Below are 21,627 nucleotides of genomic sequence, written 5' to 3' on the forward strand. Positions count from 1 at the left end.
AAAGGGGAAGACCTGATGGACCAGCTCCCTGGTCTCCAGTTAGTGTGGAAGGCCCACCTGCTGCTGCGCTGCTGGATGGCTGGGACGGGTCCGTGGCTGTCAGATGAAGGACCGCTCCAGAACCTGGGCCGACAGTCGTGCTGTATGTACTGTGAAAAAAGGAAAATGAAAATTAATACCAAAAATTAACCAGACGCAAAATCCTGTGGAATTTAAAAATACAGATTATGGCAATACAACACAACCTAATGCACGTGATAAATACTTACGTTCTCTGGGCAAGGACCGGTCTTAGAAATGCCAATACTCAATGGTATTTGTATCGTCTGATCCTTGCTCCTGAACCACTGGGAACACGACTCTCTTCACGCAGGTCCTTGTTGAAGCGGTCCTTCATCGAACGCCAACGTGTTTTTACTTTGTCCACTGTTAAAAAAAACCCCTTATGGTCAGAAAATGGACTTTTAGCCATGCTCATCCAACTGTGTGTGATGAGAGAAACTCCGTAGAGTTTCTTTCATCACACAGAGTTGAGTGAGCACGGCCAAGGTCTCTGCTGCTTCACACTGCAGTGCAATACTTAGCAAATGCATTTCGGACCCGTGTCGTGGCGTTGTCCCAGCCATCCCACATCGCTTGGGCCACCTCAATCCACAACCGCCGTATCGTGGTGTTGTTCGAGTGCAGTGGATCCCGGCTGTCCCACAATGGGACTCGCTCCTGGACCAGGGTGATGAGTAGGTCATTGTCTATTAGGTTATGGTCCCGTTGTGAAACCTAAAAGAAAAAGAAAGTCATTAAAGTTTGCTCAATTACATAAGGAAAAGAAAGACAAAAAGATACTGAGAAATGGCATGAATAGGAAAGTCAAGATACAAAAGGATTCCAGAAGGAAAAAGTTTAGAAATACGAGTGGAAAGAAAGGAAGATTCAAGAATATTACACTGAGGACAGTCAGCCTTGTATACGTACCCGCTGCCGCCTTTCCACCGGACCTTGACTCCACTGCTCCATCCCTGTCTCTGCCGCAGTAGAAGAGCTCTAAAAAAAGGAAAAATCTAATTGTCACATGTGTTGATGTGACAGTGAATACTTACCAATCTGACGAGGCAAATACTCACCTCACTGACATGCTCCACTTCCGACGGTCGTGGCTGAAACTCCTCACCAGACGAAAAATCCGAAGATGACATTCTGATGCATGTAGAAAGAAAAAAATGGTAGAAATTAGGACATGTAGAGACAGAAAATAAAAAATAAAGGCATTGGCTACGATATACTCACATTGTTCATAGTCTTTTCCTCCAAGATGTGGCCTGTCAGGGTGTCTTCGGCTTCAGAGTCTGGTGACAAGTGACCTGCAACTGTCCACACCCTCCCTTTTATCACCTTGATGGTGGGGGTGGCTTATCAGTGTCTAGACATGGTTATCTTAATTAAAACGCATGCGTTCAAAAATGCAACAAAACGCATGTGCTAAAAAACGCATGCGTTTACATAGACATCAAAACGCCTCTAGAAATTACTACATGTTGCATTCCTGCAACCAAACGCAAGCATAGAAAAGACACATGCGTCATCAAACGTGGCCAAACGCGTACAAAAAAAACCATGCGTTTTTAATGTTAAATATAGGAAAAAAAACCGCATGCTTTTTTTGCGCTAAAACGCAGAGGCAAAAAATGCAAATGTGAAACCAGCCTTAACCACTACACTATAACAGCCACCTAAGGTAGATATTATACAGTAGTGTTAGGAGCCTTGGTAAATATATATATATTTTTTTCCAAATTTAAACCCTGGTCTCCCATGTTGTAGGCTGTGCACTTAACCATTACACTATATCAGCCACTACACTTTATATATAAATATACAAAGGAATAATCTGCCGTGCTGTACTGCTACATAAAAAAAAAAAAAATTGAGTACTTAACTGAACTCAGAAACCTAGCAAAGATCATAGTTTGCAAAATGTTAAGCAGTAATTATATGACCAATTTAGGCAATGTGCTATTGTCACTTGTTAATTTCGAAAGGCTTGCACTGTTTTCTGGTATAAACATAAAATTGTATGCAGCTGCAGCATAATAACACCGCAATTCTCTAACACATAAGCTCAAATGTGTGTTCCTAAACTGAAAATAGAAGGCGCTCATATTCTGAAATCTACTCTTGGATGTACAACAGCTGTGAAAATGTACCTTGTGTATTATCTTTAAGAGCGCTTTCAACACTTTTTTGTTCCCAAAAGCGCTGCACCTCCTATGATCCTTTCTCCTCTGCATGTCCTTTCCAGGCAATAGCTTTGTTTTCCTGAAATGTTGCTGTAATTTAAATCTAACCTTTGTAGCTTTTAGTTGAGAGCAATTTCTCTAAAAGCAGTTCATACGCAATTGAGCACTATGGACAATGCCATGTGGACTTGTTTGGTAAGCCTTCTACTCTCGTAATGCAGAGCTATTTTCCTAATGCACAGCCCAGGTTAATTTCTTACCTGGGTCGGATAGGCAGACTTTCTAAAGTACAGGTTTTTTTTTTTTATCATTTTGCACTTGCATCTCCATATCTCATTTCAGTGGCTCTAATATTCCCTGTAAAATAAAGTTTGCTGGCTATCTTCTTTCTCCGACAGTCATATAATTTAGTTCTGTAGCATGAGTCTCAAGAAGAATGTTTGGCCAAATCAATATGAACACTTTCATTTCCATGCTCTAGTAATAGCAAATAACTAGATAAACATACAGCAAGAAGACCACAGTTATAAATGTAGGTTTAGCAATATTACTACTAAGGGACAGATTCAGTAACGGTGAAGGCACAGGGAAGCTCAATGAGTAGAATTGAACAGTTCCTGAGCAGAGTAATGGGCAATACATCAATATTTGCTCATCCAGCAACACTGATTGCAGAATGGCAATGGAGTATATCCGTGACCCGCTGCTAGAACAGGTACAGAGAACTCATGCAAACACTGCAAGAAAGTAGTAATGAGAACTATGATTAATTCATCTCTCCTTTTTAGATTTAGGGGGGAGCAGTCATTTACCAAGTTAGACAAGATTGTATGATTGAATTGATGAATTCTATTTACTATTATATTTGTCTATTTTGCATTAAAGCATTTTTATACTACACTTTACTATTTAAGCCACTGGACGTTGCCCCTGACTATCGTAAGAGAATAGCATCTCTGTACTCCCCATTAAATGTGTTTTTGGAAGCATCACATCTCTTGTCCATGGGTGTGTTTACTAGAATATAATGAATGAGACAGATTTGCCATTGCAGACAAAAGCATACATAAGAATTGTGCTGTTTCCCATCACTATAATTCCACTCTTATTGGCCTCCTAGACTCTACCGGTCATAATAAATTCCTCCCAATGTCGCTATCATCCTCCTGAAGGTATATTTCCTTTATTTTAATTACTGGTAATCTAGGTATAGGGCCGAAGTACGCCAATCACAACCCTTCCCCTACATTCCCCACCTCCTCTTACCCGTCGGCCCTTGACTTCCTGCAATGTAAAACTTCTATGTATTCTTTGGTATTTGAACTTGTATTTGCATATAAAAACTTATAAAAGACTGATGTTGTTTCTTTAAGAAAGCAGAACAGACTGCTAACTTGATTTCAGTGATCATTTGGCCTGTTTATGGAGGTAGAAGAATAGTTTTGTGTACATTTTTTCTTAGGTTGCATTGAGAGAATTAAATTGAGCAGGTAAATTCAAATCCATCCAATCAGTTTTATCCGCCCTTATACTGAAATTAGAGGGCCTTATAACTATATTTTGCTAATTAGGTACAACAATAATTTTGTGAGTATTTAATGTGAGGTTCAATACTGCAGAGTGGATGAGGATACTAGAGTAATAGAATAGTGGATTATACCCAGTGACCAAACTAGAATTTGTTGGGTCCCGATGCATGATTTATTTGGACCCCTTCCTGTCGTGGTGTATATATATGTATATATATATATATATATATATATATATATATATATATATATATATACATATATATACATACACACATATACATGTACTGTTCAGAAAAGTAATGGAAACACTTAAACAACACAATGTAACTCCAAGTCAGTTACACTTCTGTGAGATCAACCTGTCCAGTTATGAAGCAACACTGATTGTGAGTCAATTTCTCCTGCTGTTGTGCAAATGGATGTCACGCACAGTGTAGGAATGACTAGGTGCAACACAAAGGGATAAGGAGAAAGGAGCTAAATACTAGGGAAGCAGGGAGTGGAGACCCCTAGGCAGATCTAACATCACCCTGTCTGCCCTAAGCATCCCTATATATGTTCTGCCCCTATCGCCAAGCAGGATACCTAATCCCTGCCTGACCATAACAGTAAGCCCTGCTTAGGAAAGAACGGGGTAACCGCTGGCCGATCACCGCTATAACTAAAGACAGATGGGATACACAAACAAGGGGAACACTCGAGTTGACTCAGAGAGAAACACAGATGTCCTCCAAACAACAAAGAGGAAGATAGCCGACTGCTATAGCTCCAAGCCTCAATGGGGAAATGGTAATCGAAATATCACCAGCAACTCCCAGCAGCTGGTAATTATAAACACCCTGGTCCAGGTTTGTCAACTAGAGCCAGGGTAAGGTTGCCACTGGGTCCTAGAGTCAGAAGGACCAGGATGAAGTCTGCAAAGCAAACTGCTGAGACCTTCTGCAGTCAGATGCAAAGCGATGGTCTGCAGCCTCTGACAAATCCTTGACAATGAAACAGACAACAGGTAGAAATGATAGGCAATTAGCAAGACAACCCTTACAAAGTAATGGTTCTGCAGAGGGTGACCGCAGACCATTTCTCTGTTCTCATCCTTATTGGCTGCTGTTTTAGTCACTTTTGTATTGTGTCATTGCTCTCACCCCTCCAGTAGAATGAGGCAGTGTCTACAACCCATAGATGTTTCCCAGTGAGTGCATCTCATCCAGGATGGCACTTCAATATGAGCTGTTGAAAAAACGGTAGCTGCATCTGTCAGCACAGTGTCTAGACCATGGATCAAATACCAGAAGATGTGGAAGCTAACAACAGCAGGACCGCTACACCTCCTTTGTGCAAGGGTTAACAGGAGGAGCAGTGCCAGAGCCCTGCAAAATGACCTCCCGCAGGCGCTAACATGCATTCACAAGTGGGTGTTGTGGTTACAGGCCAACACATGCAGAGCGATTGGCATTTGCCAAAGAATACCAAGATTGGCAGATTCAACATTGGATGAATGCATCTTCTCACTGAGCACATGTGACAGACATGATAGAGTCTTGAGATGCCATGGAGAATGTTCTGCTGCTTGCAACATCATCCAGCATGACCCTTTGGCAGTGGGTCAGTAATGGTGTGGAAAACATTTCTTTGGAGGGCCACACAGCCCTCCATGTGCTTGCCAGATGTACCCTGACCACCATTAGGTACCGGGATGAGATCATCAGACCCATTGTGAGACCACATGCTGGTGCAGTAGGCCCTGGGTTCCTTCTGATGCATGACAATGCTAGGCCTTATGTGGCTGAAATGTGTCAGCAGTTCCTGCATGATGAAGGCATTGATGCTATGGACTGGTCAGCCTGTTCCGCAGACCTGAATCCAACAGAGCACATCTGGAACATTAAGTCTTGTTAGATCCACTAATGCCACATTGCACCACAGATTATCCAGGAGTTGACTGATACTTTAATCTAGGTCTGGGATAAGATCCCTCAGGAGAACATCCGCCGCCTCATCAGAAGAATGCTCAGGCATTGTATGGAGGACATAAAGGCACATGGAGGCCACACACACTACTGAGCACAATTCCTATGTTTCATTATTCTCAACGTATTTCAATATAATGGATAAAGATATTCAACTGGAATTTTAAATTTAGTGATATCTAGGATGTGGTATTTGAGTGTTCCCTTTAATTTTGTGAGATATATATGTCCTTCATTATGGAATATATGTACCTGATCTTGGGCCCCATCCTGGTATACATATCCCCCAATCTGGTAGATATATCCCACATACTGAAAATATGTACCTTACCCTGTATGTACCTTACCCTGGGCCCCTTCCTGGTATAAATATTCCCCATCCTGGTATATACTGTATGTCCCTTATCCTGGGTCTCTTTTGAAGCTGGCTGCTGTCTTCAGCTTGCTAGCGATGGGAGCGCATGACGTCACTGCTATGTGCCACCAGTCACGTCCGAGGATGCACATCCAGTTGAGGTTGTTTCTGCTGATGTAGATTGACCATGGACCCGGTCGCAACACGCCTGATTATGCCAGTAAAGACAGCCAACTGATGCAAAATGTGCCTATATGAAGTTAGAGAACTACATAGAAAGTACGATAAAGTAAACATATTAAAGATATTATATATAAAATATTATATTATATAAAATACATACAAAATGCTTTTAGCTCATTGTCAGATCACTTTGCAAAAACATTTTAAATGTCATCCGATGCATTTCTAAATAGAAAACTCTTTTTTTTACGCAAATCTACAAAGGATAAGAAGAAAACAAAGGAAAATATTGTTCGCTACAACACATTCTTGAAACTCTTCACATTCTGAAGATTGATGCCAAGATTCTGCATTAACAGCTAGTTGAATATTCTAAGCTATGTCCTAAGAATTCACTTGCAAAATGATCTTTTATTCCTCGTTTCTGTTATGCAAAGACAATAGGCCTGGAGTGTTTGAGGGACTATGATAGATGAAAAAGAAATAATGTTGCTCTGCAATCTCCAGTATTTAGAAGTTTCCAATTATTATAATGTTACACTATTGGTGGTGGTACTACTATCTTTCCAAAGAGAAAACAAACAAACACAATTTTCTTACATGTAGTAAACCATGTCTAAGGACTGCTTCATAATGAGAGCCACATTGTATAACTGCATGCAATTATGGGTTGTTTGAAAGACGTCAGGGCACAAAAATGTCAGGACATAGTGAAATTAAAAAAAACTATAAGGCTTCAATATGGCAAAAAGATGGTCACTAAAAGGCATTCTACCCTTATACAGCATATTGTGCACCAAGACAAGAGCTGAATCATTCTGCAAACTAAATAGTGTTTTTCTGCTACACTATAGGTCAAACAAATGACAAAGTAAAACCCTTCTTGGTAAAAATCAGATTGAGGTTGTTTTGTATGTAATTTGTTGTTTACCATTATGCGTCATTACTTTTTATGTTATGTAGATTTGACTGCTTTTGTTGAAATACATATATGGATATTTCCATTCTTTTCCATTGCTATAGCTAATTTTTACTTATGATGGCTCCCACCTTATATTTATTTAGTCTGACAAAGAGAAATTTCAGAAATCCACAATTCTTCATGAAAGCTCATTTGCCTACTTACACCATTTTTTTTTAGAAGAGCTGCACTATCACATGAGGGAGTAAAAAACTTGTGATTCACTTACTGGACTGCTTCCTGTTGGTTTAATAAAATCTCTGTTTTATCACTAGATTACTAGAGATCCCTAAAGTAAACCTGCTACCATGTAGTCCTCCACATACATGATGAATAAAACAGTAAACCTAATATATGCAAAAAGAACTCAGTTATCATGTTTTCAGTGTGTGATGTAAATAATAGTTAAAGGGAACCTGTCAGCAGGATTGGGCTCAGTAGCCTACACACAGTGCCAGGTCGGCACCGTTATACTGAATAATCTGATACCTTGGTTGATGAAATCCGTCTTGTGGTTGTTGTTTAATCTTTATTTTCAGTTTTGAGTTAATGATATGCTCGTGCTCCTGGGTGTCCTGTGGAGGGGGCTTCATGTGGTGCTCTGATTAGATATTCATCTGTATGGCTTCTGACTGACCCCTCACTGACCTGCCCTCTGGTTTACATCATGAATATTATATATATTAAAAAAAATCACTATCAGAATTCAGGCGCTGGCGACAGTGCCTGCGCTGCAACATGATCGCATGTAAAATATGCATTTAATCCTTTCATTTGATTGTATAAATAAATTACCGTATATACTCGAGTATAAGCCGACCCGAGTATAAGCCGACCCCCCTAATTTTGCCACAAAAAACTGGGAAAACTTAATGACTCGAGTATAAGCCTAGGGTGGGAAATCCAGCAGCTACTGGTAAATTTCAAAAATAAAAATAGATACCAATAAAAGTAAAATTAATTGAGACATCAGTAGGTTAAGTGTTTTTGAATGTCCATATTGAATCAGGAGCCCCATAAATTGCTCCATACAGTTTATGATGGGCTCCATAAGATGCTCCATATTAAAATATTCCCCATATAATGCTGCACAAATGCTGATTATGGCCCCATAAGATGCTCCATAAATGTGGATTATGGTCCCATAAGATGCTCCAGAGATACTTGCCCCATATAATGCTGCACATGGCCCCATACAGATATTTTCCCCATATAATGCTGCACATATCCCCATAAGATGCTCCATACAGATATTTTCCCCATATAATGCTGCACATGGCCCCATAAGATGCTCCATACAGATAATTGCTCCATATAATGCTGCACATGGCCCCATAAGATGCTCCATACAGATATTTGTTCCATATAATGCTGCACATGGCCCGATAAGATGCTCCATACAGATAATTGCCCCATATAATGCTGCACAAATGCTGATTATGGCCACATGAGATGCTCCATACAGATATTTGTTCCATAAAATGCTGCACATGGCCACATAAGATGCTCCATACAGATAATTGCCCCATATAATGCTGCACAAATGCTGATTATGGCCCCATGAGATGCTCCATACAGATATTTGCCCCATATAACGCTACACATGGCCCCATAAGATGCTCCATACAGATAATTGCCCCATATAACGCTGCACATGGCCCCATAAGATGCTCCATACAGATATTTACCCCATATAATGCTGCACATGGCCCAATAAGATGCTCCATACAGATAATTGCTCCATATAATGCTGCACATGGCCCCATAAGATGCTCCATACAGATAATTGCCCCATATAATGCTGCACATGGCCCCATAAGATGCTCCATACAGATATTTGCCCCATATACTGGTGCTGCGATTAAAAAAATAAAAAAATCACATACTCACCTCTCAGGCCCCTGGCACTTGCTATATTCACCTGCTTCACGTTCCACCGCCGACCGCCGATCTGTCTTTCTGTCCTCTGCACTGAGGTTCAGGCAGAGGGCGGCGTGCACTAATCACGTCATCACGCCCTCTGACCTGAGCATCACTGTACAGGATGCGGAAGACATGTGGAACGGGGAGCAGGTGAATATTATGCACTGAGTTATACTCACCTGCTCCTGGCGTGGTCCCTGCACGTCTTTTCCCCAGCGCCAGCAGCTTCTTCCTGTAGTGAGCAGTCACATGGTACCACTCATTACAGTAATGAATATGCGGCTCCACCCCTATGGGAGTGGAGTGGTGTCCATATTCATTACTGTAATGAGCGGTACCATGTGACTGCTCACTACAGGAAGAAGCTGCTGGCGCCGGGGAAAAGACGTGCAGGGACCGTGCCAGGAGCAGGTGAATATTATTACACAGCTCCGCTCCCCCTCCCCTGCAGACCCCTGCATATGACTTGCCGAGAGGGTTACTTTCAGCCCCAAAAAGTGGGCTGAAAATCTCGGCTTATACTCGAGTATATTCGGTAATAAAAAATAAATGAATCTCTGAAAATCGCATCAGCCACACCTGTAGCAGCTATCTGGAATCAGATAAATGCTACTGTGCAATCGCCAGCGGCGCCATCTTGCTAGAGAAAAAAAATTGCTTCCAGTTAGATGGCGCTGGCCACGCTGGTGCAGTAGCATTTATTACTGATCCGATAGAGGCTACTGTGCAGATGCTGATGGCACCATTTTTGAGAAGGCAAGAAGGAAGATAACAATGCCGACACTTGCACAGTAGCATCTATTTGATTGTCCATAGCTGCTACTGTACAGGCGCAGCTGGCACCATTTTGAGACAGATTTTTTTTTTAATGAATTTATTTATAGCATGAAATAAAAGAATTATATGCACATTTTACATGTGATCATGCTGCAGCGCAGCCTGCTGAAGATGATTTTTGTTTTATATATAAATAATATTCATTATGTAAACTAGGGGGCAGGTCAGTGAGGGATCAATCACCTGTCAGCAGGCTGCATTATGAATACCTAATTAGAGCACCATATGAAGACCTCCCCCACAGACATCCCCGGAGCATGAGCATATCATTAACTGAAAACTGAAAATAAAGATAACACAAGGCGGATTTCATAAACAAAGGTATCATATAATCAGTATAACGGCGCCGACCTGACACTGTGTGTAGGTTACTGTGCACAATCTTGCCCTTTAAAGCATATCCAAGGCTGACTTTCAATAGCTCCATTCTTACAGCCAGCACATGCCCCAAATCAGCAACAGTAAAGGCCACAGCTTTAAAGTAGCTGTAAAATGTATGAAATAGCAAAATATCCAAAGCTCTTCTCTTTTTCCCAGTGATACGGCATTGTTTCCCTAGTGGGATTTTAAACAATCAATTGTCAGATCAGTAGCCACAGCTATTACATGTTGTACGGCCAACATTACCAATCAGTGATAGCAGCAGCGTTACCAATAATGCAGCCTGAATGGCCATCGGTGATGCACGGGGAGTAGATATTGCCATAATTGTTATTTGTAACATCCAAAAGTTTCCTAAATTGGTATATTAAAATTGAATGTCTTAGGCCAGCTTCAAACATCCGTATTATACAGTCATTCTTGGGCTGGCACACATGAAACCGGGTTATGCAGGTTTAATTGGGTGCATTCTTCAGTGCTTCAGTGTATACAGGGTTAGCTCCAAAGTAATTGAGGAACAGAACATTTCTTAGAAAAAAAAAACAGTTTTTATAGCAAGGGACAGTTTTAATCATTAAATCATTTTCAAACTATACAGTAACGATGATTGTTAGCAGCTTACCTGCTGGAGATCTAAGGTTATTGTCACATAGTGGTATTCCACCCCATTCTTGATGCTTGGACTTTGCCACCAGGACTTTTTACCATTGATAGCATGAGCTATGGGATAGTGTACTATAAAAAAAGTAAAAAACTATTTTATGTAATGCACGAGAACCAGAAATTGAGTGAGACTTATCGCATAAATTGAAAGCCACAGTCAACGTGCCAGCTCCAGCAATCCCCCCAAGTTTTTTTTAATACAATTGGCTTAAGATAAAAAAAAAATTACTTTATTCAATTTTCATAGTAAAATGTCACATTGTGAGACAAGTGGAACGTTGGCGTATTTCGACTGTACAGTGGTCTTAATCGTAACAGCCCGTTGTATAGACTGAATATTAACGTTCCACTTCTCTCACAGTGTGACATTTTACCGTGAACAGGAAATAAAGTGCGTTTTTATTTTTTTATTAAGTGGATTGTGTCAAAATACCTTTTCTGTGAAAAATATTTTTCTAAGCAAACATTACGTCATTGAAACATGAAGAATTATAAAATCTTCTTCAAACCTTTTTGTACTTGTCTAAAATAATTAAAGTAGATATTTTTTAAACTGGGCAATTTGTTGTCTGAAACTTATAGAAAAATGAAGTTATTATTTTCTATTTTTGACCCTGTGGCACTTTTTTTTACCAGCAAGTATTTTGATTTTGTCATTGACAGAGTAATACTGGACACATTGATTTGATGAATAGTTCTTAATCCACCAGTTAATTATGTATGCTTTATGTAGAGTGCTAATATTCTGGAAAAATGTCTTCTACAATAGCATGTAAAAGTTTGGGCACCCCTGGTCAAAATTATTGCTATTGTGAACAGTAAAGCAAGCAGAAGATTAAATGATCTCTAAAAGGCCTATAGTTAAAGATGACATATTTCTTTTGTATTTTAGGCAGAAAAGAATATATATTTTCATCTTATACATTTTAAAAATTACAAAAAGGAAAATGGTTCAATGCAAAAGATTGAGCACCCTGCAAGGTTAGTACCTAGTTGCACCCCCTTTTGAAACTATCACAGCTTGCAACCACTTTTTGTTGCCAGACAAGAGTCTTCCAATTTTTGTTTGAGGGATTTTCATTAATTCTTTGTTGGAAAATTCTCCCAGCTCTGTGAGATTCCTTGGTCATCTTGCTGGCACTGCTATTTTGATGTCTAGCCACAAATTTTCAATGATGTCCAGATCAGGGGACTGTGAGGGCCATTGTAAAACCTTCAGCTTGCGCCTTTTCAGGTTTTCTATTGTGGATTTTGACTTGTGCTTAGGATCATTTTCCATTTGTAGAAGTTATCTTTTCAACTCCAGCTTTTTTACAGATGGTGTTATCTTAGTATTAAGAATTTCATGAAATTTCATTGAATCCATTCTTCCCTCTACCTGTGATATGTTCCCAGTGCCATCAGCTGCAACACAACCCCAAAGAATGATTGATCCACCCCCATGCTTAATGGTTGGTGAGATGTGCTTTTCTTAAAATTCTGTGCCCTTTTTTTTCCACACATAACATTGGTCACTCTGGCCAAAGAGTTCTATTTTAACATCTTTGGTCCACAGGACTTGTTACCAAAATGCATCTGTCTTGTTTAGATTTTTTTTTCGCATACTTCTGACACTAAATTTTATGGTGATGATGCAGGAGAGGTTTTCTTCTGATGACTCTTCCATGAAGGTTAAATTTGTGCAGGTGTCTCTGAACAGTAGAACAATGTTCCACAACTGCAGAGTCTGCTAAATCTTTCTGAACGTCTTTTGCAGTCAAGCGGGGGTTCTGATTTAACTCTCTAGCACTCTTACAAGCCGTTTTTGCTGCAATTTTGCTGTTCCTGTTAACTGCCATTTCAAACTGAGGAAAGGACAACTTGAAAATGCTTTGCTGTCTTCTTATAGCCTTCTCCTACTTTGTGGGACAAATCTCCAAGTGTGCCCAAACTTTAACATCTGCCCATTATTCTTTTTGTTATTTTTAAAATGTAAATAATGACAATATATATTTTGCCTAAAATATAAAGGAAAATATGTAATCTTTAGGCCTTTTAGAAGTCATTTCATCTTCAACTTGCTTAACTGTTCACAGTAGCAGTAATTTTGACCAGGAATACCCAAACTTTTACATGCAACTGTATGGTGTACCTATCACCTTTACATTATACTACTGCCTATTATAGTAAGATATGTGGCCTCTTATTGCCATAAGTGGAAAAAATAGAGGTTCCAAACTCTAGTTCAAGGCAAAATTAATGAATAGCTTATACATTGCTATCACTATTAAAATGTAAATATCTCACCCTTTATCAAATTTATCATCATAGCCACATGCACACAACAAACCCATATAAATAAACCTGAACTGTGGCAGAACAATGGAGACTTAGGGCACCAGGAGTCATCGTTTACCTTCTATATGCTTTTATGTGGCACCAAATGTATTTAGGCTTACAGTAATGCTTTATTGGTGCATTATTGCTTCCACTGGGGCGGTAAAGGGACTAAATGCTCATGTATAGAAAGACCTAAATATCATGCATTAAAAACTGAAAAAGAGAAATTGGAAAAATCATGAAAAATATAAATTCATTGCAATTTTTATTCTAATCTTCTTGGGTCAAATGGATTATACTGTTGCATTAGAAATGAATAATGGAGATGAATCAACAATTAACGTTAATCTCTATTATGAACACTTAATCCTAATTAATTTGAGGCACTGATAAATTAATGGCGTTTGAAATGAAGTGGAAATTATTTCTTCCATAAGGACAATACTGAGAAGTTAATGTGGTTTGAAACATATCCTTCATTAATTCTTGGCATGGGCTTGCGTTCATTCCCCATAATAGCTTACCATTTTATTTGTTTATGTAACGCTACAATAGCTTCTATGTGTTCAAGAACTGAAATACCGAACAGAGGCAAAAATCAAACGTGCAGTGTAAGGTGTAAGGCCACGTTCACACTAGCAGTATTTGGTCAGTTTTTTACCTCAGAATTTGTCAGCCAAAACCAGGAGTGGGTTATAAATGCAGAAGTGGTGACAGGTTTCTATTATACTTTTCAGCAAATAATGAGACTCACAGCTACTATGCCAAAAGCGAGTTCTACATCAGTAATCAAAACAGAACATGTATGAAGAGAAAAAGGGATTACCTATAGACAAGCACACCTGCAGGATGAAACACATTTTTTTAAGTACAAAAACACCAGATAGCAATAAAAACAATTAAAAAACAGAATCCCCACAAATATATGAGTCTATGAAGAAACACTACAAGGATGAAGGGTACAGTGTGATGATCATATGATCTCCAATAATATAATATCCAAATGATATCACAATGAATATAAGCATAAATGACTATCACATGCACAAAGACAATGAGTCAATATATAAATCAAGAACAGGGCCACAGTTCCTTAATATTGAATGCTGTGAGGACAGCATCTACTGTCTATAAGATATAGAGGACATGAAGTTAGTCCAATGTATAAAAATGTTTTAACAATACAGAGAATATGCAATAAATCCAATGTATAAAGATACTAGCAAAGCACACTATAATGCTACCAGAAATCCCATGCTTAAAGGGAACCTGTCACCAGGAGTAACGCTGTCAACCTGCAGATATGGGGTTAATCTGCAGGTTAACAGTGTTATTGTGCTGTCCAGCGGCATTTTGCAGTGAGAAATAAGTATTTGATTCCCTACCAACCATTAAGAGTTCTGGCTCCTACAGACCAGTTAGATGCTCCTAATCTACTCGTTACCTGCATTAAAGACAGCTGTCTTACATAGTCACCTTTATAAAAGACTCCTGTCCACAGACTCAATCAGACTCTAACCTCTGCAACATGAGTAAGACCAAAGAGCTTTATAAGGATGTCAGGGACAAGATCGTAGACCAGCACAAAGATGGAATGGACTACAAAACCATAAGGAAGACGCTGGGTGAGAAGGAGACAACTGTTGGTGCAATAGTAAGAAAATAGATCTCTAGGCATCTGGGACAACAGTTAACAAGAAAACCACTGGTAACACATTACTCCGTAAAGGTTTAAAACCCTGCAGTGCCCGCAAGGCAAATAAAAAATTTGGGGCTAAAAGTACATTTTTGTGGGTAAAATTAGATTTTTTTTATATTCACAGCTATACATTATAAACTTTTATGAGGCATCTGGGGGTTCAAGGTGCTCACCACACATATAGGTATATTCCTGAAGGGGTCTAGTTTCCAAAATTGGGTCACTTGTGTGGGGTTCCCACTGTTTAGGCACATCAGGGGCTCTCCAACTGCAACATGGCATCTGCTCTCAATTCCAGCCATTTTTGAGTTCAAAATGTCAAATGGCGCTCCTTCCTTTCCGAGACCTGCCGTGTGCCCAAATAGTAGTATTCCACCACAAATGGATATCAGCGTGCTCAGAAGAAATTGCACAACAGTTTTGGGATCCATTTTCTCCTGTTACCCTTGTGAAAATAACAAATTTGGAGCCAAAGTAAAATTTTGTGTAAATAGTTAAATGCAAATTTTTTCCTTCCACATTGCTTTAGTTCTTGTGACGTACAAGAAGGGTTAATAAACTTCATGAATGTGGTTTTGAGCACCTTGGGGGGTGCAATTTTTATAGTGGTGTCACTTTTAGGTATTTTCTGTCATATAGACCCCTCAAAGTCACTTCAAATGTGAGGTGGTCTCTAAAAAAAATGGTTTTGAAAATTTGTTGGAAAAATTAGAAATTGCTTATGAACTTTTAACCCTTCTAATTTCCTAATAAAAAAAAAAAATCTTTCAAATATGATGCACATGTACAGCAGACGTGTGGGAGATTCTATTTATTAATTATTTTGTGTGACATGACTTTCTGATTTAAGGGCATAAGAATTAAAATTTTGAAAATTGTGAAATGTTTTACATTTTCCAATATTTTCACAAATAAATGCAATTCTTATCTAATAAATGTTACAAGTATTATAAAGTACAATATGTCACAAGAAAACATCTCAGAATCAGTGGGGTCCATTGAAGCGTTCCAGAGTTATTACCACATAAAGTGACACTGGTCAGATTTTAAAAATTTGGCCTGTTTTATTAAGTCAAAATTGGCTCTGTCACTAAAGAGTTAAGTATGGGATTTCTGGTTGCATTATTGTGTGCTTTGCCTGTACTGGTATTTTTATACATTGGATTTATTGCATATCCTCTGTATTGTTAAAATACTTTTATACGTTGGACTAACTTAATGTCCTCTGTATCTTATAGAGAGTAGATGTTGTCTGGCAACACCATATGCGTTTGTATTATATTCCTTACAGCATTCAATATTGAGGGACCGTGGACCTGTTCTTGATTTATATATTGACTCATTGCTTTTTTGCATGTGAAAGTCATTTATGCTTATATTCATTGTGATATTTTTTGAATATTATTTTATTGGAGATCACATGGTCATCACAGTGTCCCCCTTCATCATTGTGGCATTTCTCGATAGACTCATACATTTGAGAGGATTCTCTTTTTTACTTTTTTATTGTTATTTTTTGTACTTTATAAAATTATGTGTGTTATCATGCAGATGTGCTTGTTTATAGGTAATCCCTTTTTCTCTTGATACATCCATTATACTTTTCCTCTGTTTGTTGCATTCCTGGTTTTGGCTTAAGCTTTTTCTGACCTCGGACGGGATAGTACGTCCGAGGTCAGATACCGCGCTTTGATGCAGGGCTCCGGCGTTGAGCCCACATCAAAGCCAGGACATGTCAGCTGTTTTGAACAGCTGATATGTGCCCGCAATAGCTGCGGGTGAAATCGTGATTCACCCGCAGCTATTAACTAGTTAAATGCCGCTGTCAAACGCTGACAGTGGCATTTAACTGGCGCTTCCGGCCGGGCGGACGGAAATGAGCTCATCGCCGACCCCATCACATGATCGGGAGTCAATGATGCTTCTGCCGAGTAACCATAGAGGTCCTTGAGACCTCTATGGTTACTGATGCTGGCTAGCTGTGAGCGCCCCCCTGCGATCTGATGATCGCTGCTATGTAGCAGAGCCGATCGCGTTGTGCCAGCTTCTAGCCTCACATGGAGGCTATTGAAGCATGGCAAAAGTAAAAAAAAGTTAAAAAAAAATGTGAAAAAAATAAAAAATATATAAAAGTTTAAATCACCCCCCATTCACCCCATTCAAAATTAATCAATAAAAAAAATCAAACCTACACATATTTGTATCATCACTTTCAGAATCGCCCGATCTATAAATGAAAAAGAAGGATTAACCTGATCGCCAGAATTACTTTTTTTGGTCGCCGCGACATTGCATTAAAATGCAATAACGGGCGATCAAAAGAACGTATCTGCACCAAATTCTATGATTAAAAACCCCAGCTCAGCTTGCAAAAAATAAGCCCTCACCCGACACCAGATTATGAAAAATTGAGACGCTACAGGTATCGGAAATGGCGCAATTTTTTTTTTTAGCAAAGTTTGGAATTTTTTTCACCACGTAGATAAAAGAGAACCTAGACATGTTTGGTGTCTATGAACTCGTAATGACCCGGAGAATCATAATGGAAGGTCAGTTTTAGCATTTAGTGAACCTAGTAAAAAAGCCAATCAAAAAACAAGTGTGGGATTGCACTTTTATTGCAATTTCACCGCACTTGGAATTTTTTCCCCATTTTCTAGTACACGACATGGTAAAACCAATGATGTCGATCAAATATACAACTTGTTTTGCAAAAAATAAGCCCTCACATGGCCATATTGACGGAAAAATAAAAAAAGTTATGGCTCTGGGAAGAAGGGGAGCATAAAACGAACACGGAAAAGCGGAAAATCCCAAGGTCATGAAGGGGTTAAAAATACTGATGTAAAATACTGACTTTTAAGTGAGAGCGTGGTCTAAGTTAGAGAAGTTTGGATGCATGTGTCCTCCACTACTGTTTTAGTCCCAGTTCAGTTTACTAATTCACTTTTGTGTATGTATGTTTGTAACATTTTGTTTGTAGCTAAAAAAGAAGTTACCTTTGAATTAAACCAAAATTCTTAAGTTAATAAGTCTAATGTATAGCAGTGCAATTTCACGACTTCAGTTCATACATTCCTTGCAGTCGGGTTTTTTTTACAGCATGTCCATAGATTTCTGCAAGGCTCGTTAAAATGAATGGGCACTCATAAATATCTACAATTAACCTGTAGTGTGTGAATATATGCATAGTCTTCAACCAATTATATCAGTTTCCTCACTAAACAATGCTCATCGGTCTCCAGGAGTTGTTATTTACATAATACTGGACAACCCTTGGAGACATTGAGTTGAGGAATCAGATGTGGTGTAGAGCTTGATTCAGGATTATGATTGGTACAATAAGTTAATAAATGTTTCCAAGTCATCAAATTATTGCACTGAGCCACAAATTATACAATGTGATATACTGATAAGTCAGATTCATTGTATCAATAGAGACAAAGTTTTAATCTATTTTATGTAGTGGGTGGTATTCTCAGTTTTGGACTCATGTTTGCGTTTTAGAATAGAAAAAAAAAAAATAGTATCAAATATTGCTTTTATGCAACATATGATAATGAAACATGCAAATAATCAAGAGTGGCACCTACGGTTTTTATCCAGGGAATTCTGATCGCAGGTTCGGCACTGAGGATGTCTAACAGGCTGCCCATGAACATGCTCTACTAACTTGCAAAACATTTCAGCTCCATTTTCACCACAGGTAGCATTTACTGTTATTATGGCGTTAGAAGCAAGATTGAGAACGGCAGGAAACAATCCTATAAAAAAAGAAAACAATTTGATTAAAACGAGTCTTTTCTATTGAGATTACTTACTCAAAGAATCTTCCACCAATTTTCTTCTAACATTGCAACTTTACGAAAGAAAAAAAACAGTTATATTGAAGCTCAGCAAGAAATTCCTTGAGGGATATAGTCAATGTGGGTTTTTTATCTAAAATGGCTTAAAACAGAGAACTCTGTTCTCAAAATAACAATTTAAGCAGCTGTTCGGTACAGACAGATTTACTTGCCAATACTGCGCTGCCCACTAAGGATCACCTGAAATTGGTTCTAGAATTGATTGTTCGGTTCAGCATAGCTCATTCTACTTTAGCTTTGTTGCACTGTAACCTTTGGGTTATCCCACATCAATGAGGTGAAAAGTCTTGACACATCACTGTTTAGAATATCTTAAGATGTCATGGAACGGATAAAGTGGCAAAAAATGTTACATATCTACATACTAGCATATATTGTATATATTTTTTGGCTTTGTTTGTGGCCACCGTATTGCATTATATTGATGACATATTGTATTGGCGACATTGAGTTAACTACCTTGGATGAAAAGTAGCATAATTTTTGCAAAAAAACAAACTCCTCAGCATGTGATTAGAAGCATACAAATGTACAGTAGAGTTCATACACTTCTATGACTGCTGTATCATGGCTTCATTCTACTAATATTATGTTTAGTATATGATGCCTAAGAATTTATTATCCACTCCCCTTCCACAGTTTTACTTATCTTGTGAATTGCTTAATGTCACACCATGATTCTAGGGCTGGAATAAATACATGTACATCCCCCTAGCCATAAGGTAAATAACAGAATTCATGGCATTAAATAACGCTCTCAGTCTATATGACTTAAAGTTAGTCAATATTATGTAACACACCTAACTAACTGAGGGTCTAGATATAGAAAAGCATCTATGCAGAGTTGAAGAAAGTCCCATACTGACCATGTGCCATTGTAAAGTGAAGAAAACCACAGTGCCCATTACCCCTGCGCGCGTTTCATGTTCAGCTTCGTCAAAGCATGCAGACCAGTAAATGACACATCACTGAATTCATGTTGGTCTTAGGTAACAGCAAAAACCTGGTTACAGGTTCCATTTTATGCCTTACAGGTTAGGAAGTCATGTTTGTATTATTGTAAGTGTATGTTTTGGTTTGTCCTATGTACGATGTATGTGGGAAGCATATGTACTATGTATGAGTGATAGGTTTGCAAAATGTTTTGGCATGAGTCCTATTTCTAATATGTTTGCTTTATTCTTATATCATTGGTTAGAATGTGCATTTTACATGTGATTGGGATATGTAGCATGTGTCTCACATAAATTTGGGGTGTGTACAACATTTATTTTACGTGTGAGTTTTTTCGTGTGTACAGTGTATATGCATGTAAGTCTTGGATACATCACCAATTTTCAAAAGTAAATATGTTTCTAAAGGTGCTATTGAAATGAATTTTTTACCAGATGGTAACAATAACCCATCCAATCCACACAGGCAAATAAATCAGACCAAATACGTCCATAAAATAAGTTGTGCAATAATGAGAACTTAAACAAGGAAAAGGTATTGAACACCCTTATTGAAGCTTATCTAATGCTTTGTGCAACAAACTCTTTTTTGCTGAAGACAGCTTCAAGGCTCCTCCTGTATGTAGAAACTAGTCACATGCATTGCTCAGGTATGATTTTGGCCCAATTTTCCACACAATCACTCTTCAAATCCTGAAGGCCTTCATGGGTTACTTATGAACTCTGAGCTTTAATTCCCTCAATAATTTTTTTGGGGGGTTCAGGTCAGGTGATTGGCCTGGCAACTCTATAAGCTTTATTTTATTTCACTGAAACCAACTGATGGTTTCCTTGGCTTTATGTTTGAGATCAATGTATTTCTGAAATATCTAGGCTCATTTCATTTTCATCATTCTGGTAAATGGCAGCAGGGTTTTATCAAGAATATCTTGGTACATTTGTCTATTCATCCTTCCTTCCATTATATGACATTTGTCAGTGCAGTATGCTGAAACCAGCACCACACCACGATGTTCCCACTTCCAAACATCACTGTTGGAATGGTATTTTTGAGATGCTATGCAGTGCCTTTTGGCCTCCAAACATGATATGTATTAAGGCATACAAACAGATCAATTTTGGTCTCATCTGATCAGACTATATTCTCCCAGTAGTTCACAGGCTTGTCTAAATCTTGCAGAGCAAACTTTAAATGCGATTGAACATGCTGTTTGTTCAGCAATGTAGTCTTGTATGTTGAATGTGCATGCAGGTCATGGAGGTTGAATTCATTACTTATAGTTTTCTTTGAAAGATTTTGTAGGGATCCACTTGTTGTGGTAGGCATTAGGCCTTAGGCAGAATTCACATAGGGAATGCAGTTTTGGTCCAAACACATTTAGACCCTGACTACTCATACATGGCTGAGCTAAACCCATCTCGTTAAAAAAAATAAGCTATTGTCCATAGAAACCACTGCTACTTGCGGTTCTCTGTACATGGCCTGTGCATACTTTCTCAGAGGAGGGATTCTGACTTGTCTCTCTTTTCAACTTTAAAAGAGACCTAGTCTGGTCAGCTTCCCTGAGCAGACTGCCTCAGATGATCACCTAGCCTGTTAAAATGCAGACCTAGCTAATCAAATCCTAGAGAGCTAGGATTTAACCCTAGCCTACCTGGCATTGCTAGAATTTGTACCTGCTTACTCCAAGTCTCTCTGTAGCACCCCACAAGTGGCCCTTGGCTGTTGGACAACTCTTCTGATAATTCTCTTC

The 21,627-nt window shown here is 38.7% G+C and overlaps 1 protein-coding gene across 3 annotated transcripts in view; it reads right to left on the reverse strand.

Moving 5' to 3' along the window:
• The window catches only part of LAMA2 (laminin subunit alpha 2), a 1,287,603-nt gene that overhangs the window by 1,037,067 nt on the left and 228,909 nt on the right, over positions 1-21,627 (reverse strand). For all 3 annotated transcript variants that reach the window (XM_077289387.1, XM_077289386.1, XM_077289385.1), the window contains exons 2-3: positions 18,648-18,818; positions 10,996-11,108 (exon numbers count right to left, since the gene is read on the reverse strand). In XM_077289387.1, the coding sequence (XP_077145502.1) occupies positions 10,996-11,108; positions 18,648-18,818 (284 nt within the window). The remainder of the gene's footprint in view (positions 1-10,995; positions 11,109-18,647; positions 18,819-21,627) is intronic.

Source organism: Ranitomeya variabilis, chromosome 2, assembly GCF_051348905.1.
Source record: "Ranitomeya variabilis isolate aRanVar5 chromosome 2, aRanVar5.hap1, whole genome shotgun sequence".
NCBI lineage: Eukaryota > Metazoa > Chordata > Amphibia > Anura > Dendrobatidae > Ranitomeya > Ranitomeya variabilis.